The sequence below is a fragment of the Cricetulus griseus genome, chromosome 2, assembly GCF_003668045.3.
Source record: "Cricetulus griseus strain 17A/GY chromosome 2, alternate assembly CriGri-PICRH-1.0, whole genome shotgun sequence".
Lineage (NCBI taxonomy): Eukaryota > Metazoa > Chordata > Mammalia > Rodentia > Cricetidae > Cricetulus > Cricetulus griseus.
The window spans coordinates 342650970-342664232 of NC_048595.1; the positions used below are offsets into that span (position 1 = coordinate 342650970).

The window sequence follows — 13263 nt, forward strand, 5'->3', positions numbered from 1 at the left end:
TCTGGCTCTTAAAGTCTTTCTCCCTCCTTTTCCACAGGGTTCCCTGAGCCTTGAAGGGAAGGATTTGGTGGAGATATTCCATTTAGGACCAAGTATTTCAAGGTCTTCCATTCACTGCATATTGTCCTGATGTGGCTGTTGGTCTCTGTATTTGTTCCCATCTGCAGCAGAAGTAAGCTCTGATGATGGTGAAGTGAGACACTGAACTATGGACATATCAGAATGTTGTTGGAAAGTCATTTTATTGCTACATTTCTTTAGTAGAACAGAAGTATCTGGTTTCCCCTAGGTCCATGGCCTATCATTGGGTCATTGCTGTTTCAAATTTCCAAGTTCTAAATACAAATAAATCACTGGTCGCAACCATAGGCACAGGGAGCTCATAGCTGAGCTACACAGTTTGGAGTTGTGTCTGTACAAACAGAACTTTCAAGGGTTTGCTGTATTTTCAGAATCATAGCCAAGTAGGTGTTGGACACCATCTGATACTTCTTGAACAAATAAGACATGTCCTTATTTCTGTGTTGCTGTTTTTCAAATTTGCCCTCTGTCTATATCTGTCTATATCGTCCACGAGGAAGGGACTGAGGGTCTCTGGAGCTTAAGTGGATGGATCCCTTGAAGGCTCTCAGCAGGAGAAGCAAACAAGTTTGGGAAAGGACGAGCTAGGCAGGCTTAGGAGGGCGCTGGTTGCATTCATTGTGACAGAGTTCTCTCATCTCCTATACAGTTTCCTGCTGGGAAATGATTCTTTTTCCAAAAATGGCTTAGTAGTCACAAGAAGGGAAACAGTGTTCTTCACTTTCTTCTCTTTAGTATGTACTCCTTAGATATGAATCCAAACTAAAAATTTCCAAGTTTCCTACAGTTGGCATGTGACAAATCCTTTTCTAATAAAAATAGAAAATAGTGTTTAAAGCTGCAGAATTAGACAGAAGGGAGAAAGGGTTCCTCCCCCACTTTTCTTAGCATATTTCTGTACGTCTTACAATTGGCTGATATTTGTAATACACAGATTGCTCACAACCAGGCTGAAGGGGCTGTAGCAGGTCTACTCACTGAGTGTTTTGAGTGAGGCTGAGAACCTGCTTGTAGACTCCCTGATTCACCTAGGGTCCTGTTTTCAGCTTTCATGACAAAGAAAAGAATCTCATAAGGCAGAAATTAGAATGCTCTGTCATAGTAAACAATGACCTGAGACACTGTGTCCCACCATCTTCATCTATGGACACATGTTCTTAAATGTTATCACAGGCAATTTTCTGCTTATTTAAATCTGTGTGCATCTCACAGAATTCCCCCTTGTGTGGCTAGAGATATTATAGAACATTATATGTGAATTGGCACCAAGCTAGCTAGTGTTTTGTCCATCTTAGAACATCCTCAGGAGATTTTAATAAAGCTTTGGACTTTGTTTATTTTGTTGTTTCTTTAAATAAACAAACAAACACCCAACCCTTCCCAGGGATCCATGCAGTAATTGAGGTCACTTGCTTTGACTGTCTATTTTTCCTAAAGATGTGACCATTTTTCACACTCGAGACTTCAAATGATTCAAACTCCTTTTGAAGACTCAGAACTGTGACAAATACTTTTATGAAGTACATGCTTCCAGGCTAATTTTATTGAAATGAACATTTTAATTAATGTTTAATAATCTCATGCAATGACATCTAAGTTTTTTCCATGAAAAATGGTCAGATCCCAGACATATTTTTAAAACAGCAAACAAACTTCTACATCTCAAAGGAAATCATCCAAATCTGAATAACTGGTTTCAATATCAATAGTGACATTCCAATATCTGTAATATAGAGATTTCTTTTAAATTGATTAGAATGGCCTATGAATTCACATTGAATTACAATCAATCATAGTATAACGTTTGAATGGCATCATTTCCTTACTAATTGCAAACATTCTCAGCACATCCCACAGTTACTCACTGACCTCAAGAGTCTCTACCGCTATCTTTATAAATTTGACCTAGGTTGACAGAAACCCCGTGTTCTTCAAGACTTCTTGAATGACTAACTTACCAAGAAAGGATGTAGAGTATAGATTTTAATTCACAGTCCAAATCTCTAACAAACTCAGGTCAATGCTGCTGGTTTATCTCAACCACACTTTGTGTGTGTGTGTGTGTGTGTGTGTGTGTGTGTGTGTGTGTGTGTGTGTGTGTGTGTGTATGTGTGTGTATGATGCTTTTGTAGAATATATATACACACACGTGTGTGCACATGGAGGTCAGGGAACAAGTCCAGGAGTTGGCCCTTGCCTCCCACCAGGGTCTTTGTTGTTCACTGCTTCAAACATCATGTTAGCTGGCCTACAAACTTCCAAAGGTTATCTTGTCTCTGTCTCCCATCTTGTCATCGGAGTCCTGGGATTACCAGCTTTAAGTGAGTCCTCAGGATCCAAACTCTGACCTTTGAGCTGTAAGCATTTTACCCACTGAACCCACCAGCCCAAGGACTACATTTTGGGGAGCAAGAATTTCTAAGACTACTTCTGGTCACAGCTTGAATACAGAACCATACTGATAGTAAACTGTTTTAAAAGAGAGGTGGCAAGGGAGAAGATAGAAGAAAACTCAGGGTAAGAATAAGGAAGTGAGTGAAAAGAAAATGCCATTTTGAGGAGAAGTGACCTACTTCCACCAGAGCTACCACAAAGTAGCATGTCCACCACTGACAGCTTAGGACCCAGAGGAGGGGGCAAGGAATCCAAGGCTTTTGTTTTTGTTTTTGTTTTCAAGACAGGGTTTCTCTATGTAACAACCCTAGGTGTCCTAAAACTAGCTCTGTAGACCAGGCTGTCTTCAAACTCATAGAGATTAACCTGCCTCTGCTTCTCAAGTCCTGGGATTAAAGGCACCACCACCCACTAGGAATCAAGTTTTAATGAGTGTTTTCTATGCAACTTTCTAGTTTATTGCTACATGTTCACATAGAGAGACGTGCCATGTCTGGTTATGTAAGGAGATCTGTGCATATAGGAAGGATCAAGGATAGATAAATAGATGTTGGACACAGAAATTCTGCTTTGTTGCAAAAAGGGGGTTGAAGAAGAAACTGACCCTGTGCACAGGACTTGCTTCAATCCTCATAACAACCTTTACACACACACACACACACACACACACACACACACACACACACACACACACACACACGAACACTAACACAAGCCAGGTGGTGGTGTATGCCTGTTATTCTAGCCTTCAGAGGTAGGAGGATTAGTAAAGGCAAGTCTCTGAGATAGATGGGGAAAGAGAGAGAGAGACAGAGAGATAGAGAGAGACAGAGACAGAAACAGACACACATACAAACACACAGAATTTTAAAAACAAACAAAAACAAGACAACAGGTCTTGGACTGTCTTCAAGCTTTGACAGTAGCAGAAAAGGACAGGGGCACAAAGGAAGGTATTAGGGAATAGTGGATGTCCAAGGAGAAAAAAAATCAGAGAAAGAAACGTGACACCCACACATGGAAGATCCAGAAAGAAGGAAAGAGGAACAGATAAAGCCCACCAGGGATGAAGTCCAAGGGGAGAATTCCAGTTCTGGTGGCAATTAGAAGTGACCCAGTTGGCAGGGCTGGCCCACTGCAGAGAGGTTGCTATCACCCTCTTTCCTACTAGGGTAGATTGGTTCTGGCTAGTACAAAGAAGTCAGTTTCTACATCCCCTCAACTACTAGGCTGCAATGAGGAGAAGACTGCTTCCAGGTGGGGAACCAAGCAGCAGAAACCTGAGTGTCTGTAGGCTTTCAGACTCAGGATAAAGCTACTTCACTCTTGGTCTCTTTCTCTACTTTCAAGGCCCTTATTTTGGTTCAGTGAATCCTTTCAAATCCCTTCCTCTAAGAGGACCCATCAACAAAATCTCCAGCTACTTTCCTAGTGGAGATAGGTATATTCAACAAAATGGGTGTCAACTAGATATATGGAAATAGAAAGTTGAGGCAAAAACTTATGAGTCACCCTAAGTTTTTGGACTAGGCAAACTGTGGTATGTATTAAAATAACAAAATATTGTATATTTGTTGTGAACACTGTCACAGCACTTGAAGATCCTGAAAAGCAGGGCCATCACATATACACATAACACTGAGCTGAACTCTTGCCAGAGGATTAGATTGGGTGTCCTGGGCAAAAGTGAAGATCCTGGACTTCTGATAGGCTAGGAGTAAGACAACTGAGTTACTTTGTTGTCAATATACACAAGATCTTCCTATCTTGAGCCCAATTTAATCTCTTCTTCTAGAAGTTCTTAGTTCTATCAGTATTTGAATAGTGTTCCTAGGGGCATGCTGCTCTCAGTTGGTTTCCGCATCCCCACCACTTTCAGTTCAGCCTTCATGGTCTGCTAAATTGAGTACCACCTATCTTTCTGTTTCCCAGTTTCCAAAGTCTTGTTGTTATTGTTTTTCTTCAGTTTTCCTTTACTCTGTGGCTCCACACTGCTTGAAACTCTTAATTGCTTGTGTGTTCTGATTTCCTAAGGGAGTAGCACAAGACCTTGGATTCAGTTGAATCTGAATCCTGAAAAAAGAAAGAAAGAAAGAAAGAAAGAAAGAAAGAAAGAAAGAAGGGAGGGAGGGAGGGAGGGAGGGAGGGAGGAACGAGGGCTGGCAGGGAGGGAGAAGAGAAGAATAGTGGAAAGATGAGTAAGACTGACAGGGTTTTATGTGCTTTGTAATATTGTGTAAGACTAATTTTTAACCTAAATATTGAAAATGTGGTTTGGCATACAGCAATTCCAGTAAAGAGAGTATGATTCTGAGGGATTATCTCATGGATGAAATGTACTGCATGTCTGCCTCCTCTGCATGTTGGCTGGGTAATTTGTTTTGAGTAGTCATCTTTAGCCTCCAAATTCCTCCAATGGAGGTTCATTAGGCTGAGAGATACAATTTGTGCACCCATGCATGCTAAGTGTGTGCCAAGACAATATACTGATAATGACTTCATAAGCCTCTTGTCTCCACCTCCTAAGAGCTGAGAAATAGGCATGCATCACTGTGCCCAGCTGCTTGTACCTTAAGGTACAATGCAAATAGAACTTTTCTCCAATGAGACTTCTTACCCATTGAAATTTTTATTCTTAAAGATTTCTTAAGCACTGTCCTGATGAGATTCTAAAAATAGGCAATTTTGTTTATTTTCCTTAAACTCCTACAGCATGGTTTTGCTGTTGTTGTTTTGCTGTACATGGAGTTAAATCTACAACCTGAGCATGTTCCTTTAGAGATTATCATTCTCCTTACATACATACTACTATCACTTTCCTTGAGTATTATGTCTATTATCAACTGTATCCATCAGAAATAGTTTATATTCTACCCAAAGATAAGTGTTGTAGCTACTTTTCTGTTGCTATGATAAAACACCATGACCAAGGCAACTTATAAAAGAAGGCATATAATTTGGCTAATGGTTTCAAGTTAGAGTCTGTAATGGTAGAGCAAAAAAGCATCTGAGAGCTCTCATCTTGATCCATAACTACAAGGCAGAGAGAGACATGGAGGGAGGGAGGGAGGGAGAGGGAGAAAGGGGAAGGGCAAGGAATGGTACCATTCTCTAAAAACCTCGAAGCCTGCTGTTTTTCTTGGGGTTACTGTTGCTGTGAAGAGATACTATGACTAAGGCAACTTACAAAGGACAACATTTAATTGTGGACTCGCTTACAGTTTCAGAGGGTTAGTACATGGTTGTCATGGTGGGGAGCATGGTGGCAGGGAGGCAAGCATCACACTGGAGCAGTAGCTAAGAGCTCACATCTTGATCAGGCAGCAGGCAGAGAAAGACAGTGGGCTGGTACAGGCTTTTGAAACCTCAAAGCCCACTCCCTGTGACACACCTCCTCTAATAAGTCTGTACCTCCTAATTCTTGCCAAAAATTTCCACCAACTGGGGACCAAATATTTATAAATATGAGTCTATTAGGGCTATTTTCATTCAAATCACCACAGCAAGGAATATGCAAAACAAAAAAAATCTTCAAGTAGTTTTAGGTGGCATTAGAGTTGTCAGTGTGCTGTGAGTTCTTGAATATTCCATTCTTTTGCAGAAAAATATGTCATTGCTCAACCAGTATTTGTTTTTGAAAAAGGAGAACACACTTTCAAGGTAAGATCAAACTACTTTGGCTTTGATAAATATTAATTTAAGAATGTAGTTATACTAAGATATAGTAGCTGCATGATATTATCCTGTCCTCTGCTAGCTGAATGTTCATGTAGCTGCGACTCACAGACATCAGTTTGGTTGAAGTCTCTAAGTTTAGGTAAAGTGGTTTACCTAAAATAATATGCTTATTTGGAGTGTCTTTTAAAAAGTGACTTTAAAAAAAAACAACCAACAAACAACAACAACAACAAAAATCCAACCAACCAACCAACCAACAAAAAAACAGGGAAAGATTAGGAAGGTTAAGGATCTCCCTAGGTCCTCAATACTGAAAGAGCCTAAAACTGGGTATAAAAATCCCCAGCAAACAATATTAGTTTGAAAGGGTTTAGAGAGTGTGTCTGATGTTGAAGCATCATCCTGGAACCACAGGAGTTGGAAGATCAGCTATATCTACCAATTGTCTTATTGCGGCTGCAAGAATTCATTCTTATATGTAGCCATTAATATGTAAACATTAATTATGTTTACAAAATAAACTAACTTTACTCCTTTGTCCAAAAAACGGATTCTTACTCCAGATCAACCACTTCAGAATCCTGATAGCAGGTGCCTCAGAAATCTACATGTTAAACAAGTTTTCAAAATTATTCTACAGTCATTGAAATCTATAGCCACTGGGCTAGACTTCTCTGTTGACAAGTTCTTGGTGAAAAGTGTGGTGTGTCCCTTTGTCCTTGTGAGCTGAAGAGCCCTGGCTCCTGAAATCCTCTTGTATGGAGGCAGGGTGAAAAATGATGCAATAACAGCAAACACTCAGTTTTCACTGGCAGTTTTGTGTCTTTTCAGAGACCTGCAGAAGACAGCCTGGACGAAACAGCAGAACGTGGTAATGAATTACATTCTGTGTTGGAAAGCCCCAAACCCTAATCTTTATACAAAAAAAAAAAAAAGTAAAGGACAGCAATTGGCCTTGTGACACCGACTTTGTAAAACATAACAGGTTTCCTTGTTTCTAAGTGTGCACATGGACTGGCCTTTGGTTTGAAAGATGACAGGCCGACAGCTGAGAACAGCCTCTGTGGTTCTGAGCAGAACTGTAGCATGTGTATACAGTTCCCTGCCACAGACTCATTCCCAACTGTTCCACGCTAATATGTCTGTAGATTTACAATCACCTTAAGATCGCTAATAGTTAATGTGGGGCTCCATGGGTCAGCATGTGAAATGATTCTAGTCTCATACTGTGTGTTATTGTAAGCCCAATATTACGGTTCCTGTTGAATTTCTTTCAGAACTCAGTGTTTTCTCAAGAAAGCGTGTAAGGTCTTCGTCTGTCACGCTTCATACTACAGATTCTCAGTCTCCAGGAGGTAGGTATAGATTTGACTATTATTCTGCATGTGAAATTACTAAAGAACTTTCCAACTGGCCATTGGAAAGTAAACACCTCCAGAATAAAAACATGCTGGTGCTTTAACAGCTTCATCATACACTGTATTCTGAGCCAACTGAGAATGTAGTTTGTCCATGTGCACAACAATATACCCCAGTGCTGCTCTGCCTAATGGGTTTTACTGCCCTTGGGCTTTGTTAAGCCTCAGTTTATGTACAAATATCTCCATACAGTATGAGTTCACAAGTGGCATCTTTTTTTGTGTCTAATGTATGTCTAATACATGGTCAGCATTCAAGAAATACTAATTTGAGTGAAAATACGGTTGATTTATGATCATCAGAGGCAATCTTTGTTTCAACTAATAAAAATACAAAGAAAAATAGTTTTGTTTGAAATTGAGATGTAAACTTTTCTTCAAACAACAGAATCCTTGTCAAAATAGATAGAAGACACACTTCTTAATGACCTGTATTTTTTTCTTGTTTGTTTATTTTTGTTTTTTCTGTTTTTTTTAATTTTAGAGGCACTCATATTTACATATCCATCCCCCCATTCCTTCACCCTCCAATCCTTCCATGTTCCCCCACTCCCCTCCAACTCACCCCCACCTACTCTCCAAGGATAGTGAGGTCCTCCATGGGGGACTTTCAAAGTCCATCATATCATTTGAAGGAGGCCTAGGCCCTCCTTGTATCTGGGCTGCAATAGTATCCCTCCATAGGGAATGGGCTCCCAGAGTCCATTTGTGCATTAGGGATAAACACTGGCTCTACTGTTAGAGGTCCCAAAGACTGTCTTGGTCTACTAGCTGGCACTTGGGTTGATCCAATGCTGTTCCCCAGCTTTACGACTAGGTAGGGTCTCTGTGCTCTCACTAGGTCAGGTCAACTGTTTCTGTGGGTTTCTCCAGCACTGCCTTGGCTCCTTTGCTCATCCCTCCTCCCTCTCTGCAACTGGATTCCAGGAGTATGGTTCAGTGCTTAGCTGTGGGTGCCTGAATGACCTGCATTTGTGATCTGCTTTTTAGTGGCAGCTTTGTCTCAGACGCGCCTGAGGTCTTCATCATTCACTGAGGTCCCAACCTTCCCCCCTTCTGGGCCAGGTAAGGACGGACTCATAGAACCTTAACCCTGACACTGTGATGCCTCAAAATCATTCCTATCAATGATGTGTTTTCTTTGTCAGACAGCATACCATGTAATAGTTTGAGCAACAAATCAAGAGAGAAATTGTAGGCTCATGTGCAAGAGGGCTATCTAAAGAACATTAACTCACCAATCCATGCAGTCAATGTGTCTTTCATTTTTGGCAAGAATTTTGAGCTTGGAATGTTTTAGGGCTTCATATATGAAATAAACAGATGCCTACTAAAGGGTGAATTACGAATACAGAGCCAGGTAAAGATATTAGGGTATTTATTAGGGAGATGCCTTACTTACAGAGCAACCCAGCCAGCCGGCAGGGAATGGAGTAAGTAGAGCAAGCTGATGATGAAAGGGAAGAAGAAGGGGCTACCATGTTCATATCCCTCACTCTTAAACCTCCCTCATGTCACCCTGACCATATCCTGTAGCCAGCCCCGAGCAGGTGTGGTTATAATGTTCCCTACAGCCTACATTTAAAAAAGAATTCTGATCTGCACTGTATGCTCAGTCAGCTAGGAATTTAGTTTGCCTTGTTTGTATCAAGGGACTTCAGGAATTCTCTTCATAATAGGTCTTATAAGACTTTACGGCCTTTGTGCCATAAGCAGTACTTTATGGAAGGTATAGTTATAAAGTAAAAAATCTTGCTTTGTTTTATTCAGTATTGTCTATACATATAGCTTATATAGTACTCAGAACATAACCGTGCTTTCAAGTAATATTCTAATACTTAGAATATGATTCTGTTAAAGATTGCACTAATTAAAATATTGCTTTGCCAAGTAAAATGATTTTGTGATGAAATGTTTATCACAACAAAATGGTTGCTACTACCTTCACATTAAGCAATGACTTATATTCCTGGCTATTTTTATTTGTACTGAACAATCAAGTGCATTTTCTAATGTATGAAATTCTGTTATCTATCTATCTATCTATCTATCTATCTATCTATCTATCTATCTGCCCTTTTTATTTCTTTTTGATTGTCCTGTACCCCAAAACTGCAGTTTTTAAACCAACAAATGGACATTAGTAACATTAATTGCAATCACCTGAGCAACAGTGTATCAGACACTTTTAGTCACAAAAGAGACAATAGACTCTCTGAACCCACATGGCAAGCTGTACAAGAGAAATGGAGAGGTGGCCAATCCCAGAGGCAAAGCATTCTGCTTCATTATGTTTTTGTGTAAAGCAAAGGGACAGCTTTATTTTACCTATATACCTACTTTATTTAAAAAAAACAGCCCTACTTTACGCTCCCAGAATCATAAATGGTGCCCGAAATGAGAAAAATAGTACAATTTATGTGGTGTATTTCTTGTTCTGTTTCAAGTAAAAAAGATAATAAACCAAATCCAGCTTGGTTAGAGCAGCACTTCCATTACAACATTCATGAGATGAGGCACTTAAGTGTTTCTATTCACTTGTCATCTCCATTAGTCAGATGCTGGCCACGGCAATACCAAGGAAATACCCTCACTTTGAAAATATAGAAACCCAATGCCACGATCAATGGTACCCAGCAACAAACCCAGAGGAAAAAAATCTGGCATCATTGTTGCTGTAGTTTGGTTTGTCTTACTGTACAAGACGCCGAGAAGAAGCAGCTTAGGAGAGGGCGGGGTTTATTCACCTTACATCTTATAGTCCATCATGAAGGGAAGTCAGGGCAGGAACCGGGAGGCAGGAACTTGAGCACAGACCATGGAGGAAGCTGCTTCCTGGCTTACTCGCTTTAGCATGTTCAGCTTGGTTTTTCAACAGCCCAGGACCATGTGTCCAGGGGTGGCACTGCCCATAGTGTGCTGGACCCTCCTATATCAGTCATTAGTCAAGAAAATGTCCCCAGAGACTTGCCTAAAGGCCTAACTTAATTAGGTATTGTTTCAATTGATATTCACTCTTCCAAAGTGGTTCTTGCTTGTGCCAAGTTGACAAAAACATAAACAAAACAAACAAAACAAACTTACATCACAGTTGCCATCTTTAATTCTCTCCTAAGTATCACTAAAAGAGGATGTAAAGACTTTTTTGATAGTGTTAGAGCATGCTATGGGAGGTATACATATGCACACAGGATTCATTATCACTTCGGTGTTCATGATTTGCAAAATTTCTTATGGTACTAATCTATGTAATGACTGTAAATAAGATTACCTCTTCTATAAAAGACCTATTTTTAGATTTTTGAGAATTGAGCAGAAGCAGATAGCAAAAGTCACCTGGCAATCACATTTTTAACAGGACCGGCCCTCCCATGAGCACTGCTTTCTAGTGGTATTAGTGCTATAGCGACATCTACTGGTGATCTCAGAATAGGTCTTTTCTACAAAAATGTAAAGTGTTTCAAGAACTTTAAAGGTTTTTAAAATTTTTTTCTTATAGTGAGGAAAAACAATGTTTTTATGACATCAAGTCTGGTGCAAAGGAATATTGACATGAACAGTGGAGAGCAAGGTATGACTCTTCAGTTTCAAGAACCCCAGAAATTCTACATCTATCTATCTATCTATCTATCTATCTATCTATCTATCTATCTATCTAATGCATTTGAGGCACAAGGGAAATTGTGTTACAGATTAGAAGAAAAACATTGGGCAGGCAAGCTATAGAACCTCAGCAGATGCCTGACAAATAGAAAGGATAAAAGCCATGCCATTGAGGTCGGCAGGCAGGTCAGACACATGGTGGATGAGTGGCCACATGGCAAGGAGGGAAGCTTTGTCCAAAGGGTAAGGAAGCTCAGAATATTGGTATAAGCATGAAGTGTCAAGGGAGGTATGCATAGAAAAAAGATAGAAAGAAATAAACTAAACTTTAAGCTTGTCTAAATAATTTAGAAAAGTAGGTAGACTCAGGACTCTGTTGGCTGCAGTTTAAAAGCTTCATTTGCCATACATATTTTAATCTCTCTGTCTCACTCTACCTCTGTGGTGTGTGTGTGTGTGTGTGTGTGTGTGTGTGTGTGTGTGTGTGTGTGTGTATGTATGTATGTATGTATGTTGGGTGAAGGACAGAGTGACAAAACATGGAGAATAAAAATGTTTGATTAGACAAGTCATGCAATCAAAAGAAACACTTATTTGGCAAAAGCTAGGTAAGAACTGAGTGGCAGCCAATTCATGGACTACGTTGAATTTGACTAATTTCTAAAAACTTAGTTATATAATGCTTTATTATATTAAAGCATTATATTAAAAACAGGGACAAGGGATATTTCACCAAAATGTATTGATCTTTTCATTCTGCTCTTTCAAGGTCCTGTGAGACCTTCCGAGCATGTTTTAAGACCTGCTATTCTGCAGCCACCTCAAGCTCAAAGCTGTGAAAACATAAGCAAAACATTTGGTCACAGTGCATCCAAATCCTGCAAAATTAAGGAAAATACCAAGCACAAGGTATGAAAATCCCCTTTGGTAGGAGGGACATTGATATGCTCTTGGTACTGTTATTAAATTGGAGCATGTTCCTTGAACCAGAGTTTGTGGTTGCTGCCACTCCCAAGTGGGAAAACTGTGCAGCAAGCAGCAGGAACTTGTGAACATAGTAGGAATACCAGAATGCTGACGGTATAAAACTCGGGGAAGCAAGGAGATGGGCAGGGGTCAGAACCTATAGTCAAATATCACAGAAGGGGGTCCTGCATCCCCGCTGGCCAACACCATAGTGAGGCTTTGGCAGTCTAGGTTACACCAGACATCTTCACAGATAACAGCAGCAAAGATTCCATACACGGAATAGCTGTGGGTGGAGTAGGGAAGCTTGGCAACCTCCAAAGACAGATACGAACTCTCTATCTCTCCTAAACACTGAAGGGTCTGAATCAATCACTGAAAAGCTTTCCTAAGGCGATACTCTTTTGTTGGGGCATGCAGATGTGGGGTTCAGGAATGTTCTATGACTGCCACTGTAGCTATGACACTCTGGAGGAATGGGACAGGACTTTGGCAGCTGGAATTTGAACTATTCCATCAGCCATTTGATTTTCAAACTCCTGAGGTTGTTCAACTGGTTTGGTTTGGTTTTCACTGAACACAATGACAATAACACATGGAAGGAAATATATCAGTCATTTTGATTAAGGGAAAAAAATATGAAGGAAATAGTCTTGCCCTGCAATCACCTGTGCTTATCCAAACCAGGCACTCAACATTCTCCTTATCAGAGAAAAAAGGAAGATGAACTTGGTCAGCATTTCCCAAAATTGTTATGCTTCCAAAACCTCTTCTTCATAAGATATGATTTTGTGAGGCCCATTGTGAATTTTAATGATTTAATAAATTATATATGGCAGATGACAAGTGGTTTATAAGGTAAAACATTAATTTAAGATTTATACATTACTGAAGTTTTAATTAAATACAAACTAGTAATTACTTATTCTATTTAGGAATGTCAGGGAGAATGGTATTAAATCAGTCTTAAATTTTATAAGGAAAAGTTGACTAAATTTTGAACTGTTACATACTATTTTGGAATGGTGTGTACCATAGACAAAATTTTTGTTATATGTTATGACATCCAAGTGTAGTGATATTTCTTCCTTGTCATGACTTTCACAAATCTCATCCATGTCTG

General features: G+C 39.8%; 1 protein-coding gene across 6 annotated transcripts in view; it reads left to right on the forward strand.

Moving 5' to 3' along the window:
- Positions 1-13263, forward strand: part of Ranbp3l (RAN binding protein 3 like) — a 42287-nt gene that overhangs the window by 15288 nt on the left and 13736 nt on the right. For 3 of the 6 annotated variants that reach the window (XM_035440605.1, XM_035440608.1, XM_035440603.1), the window contains 6 exons: positions 6077-6135; positions 6969-7024; positions 7431-7508; positions 8562-8636; positions 11071-11142; positions 11944-12083. In XM_035440605.1, the coding sequence (XP_035296496.1) occupies positions 6077-6135; positions 6969-7024; positions 7431-7508; positions 8562-8636; positions 11071-11142; positions 11944-12083 (480 nt within the window). Of the gene's footprint in view, positions 1-111; positions 173-6076; positions 6136-6968; positions 7025-7430; positions 7509-8561; positions 8637-11070; positions 11143-11943; positions 12084-13263 lie in introns of those variants that run through there. The other 3 variants (XM_035440607.1, XM_035440604.1, XM_035440606.1) reach the window with 3 other exon arrangements.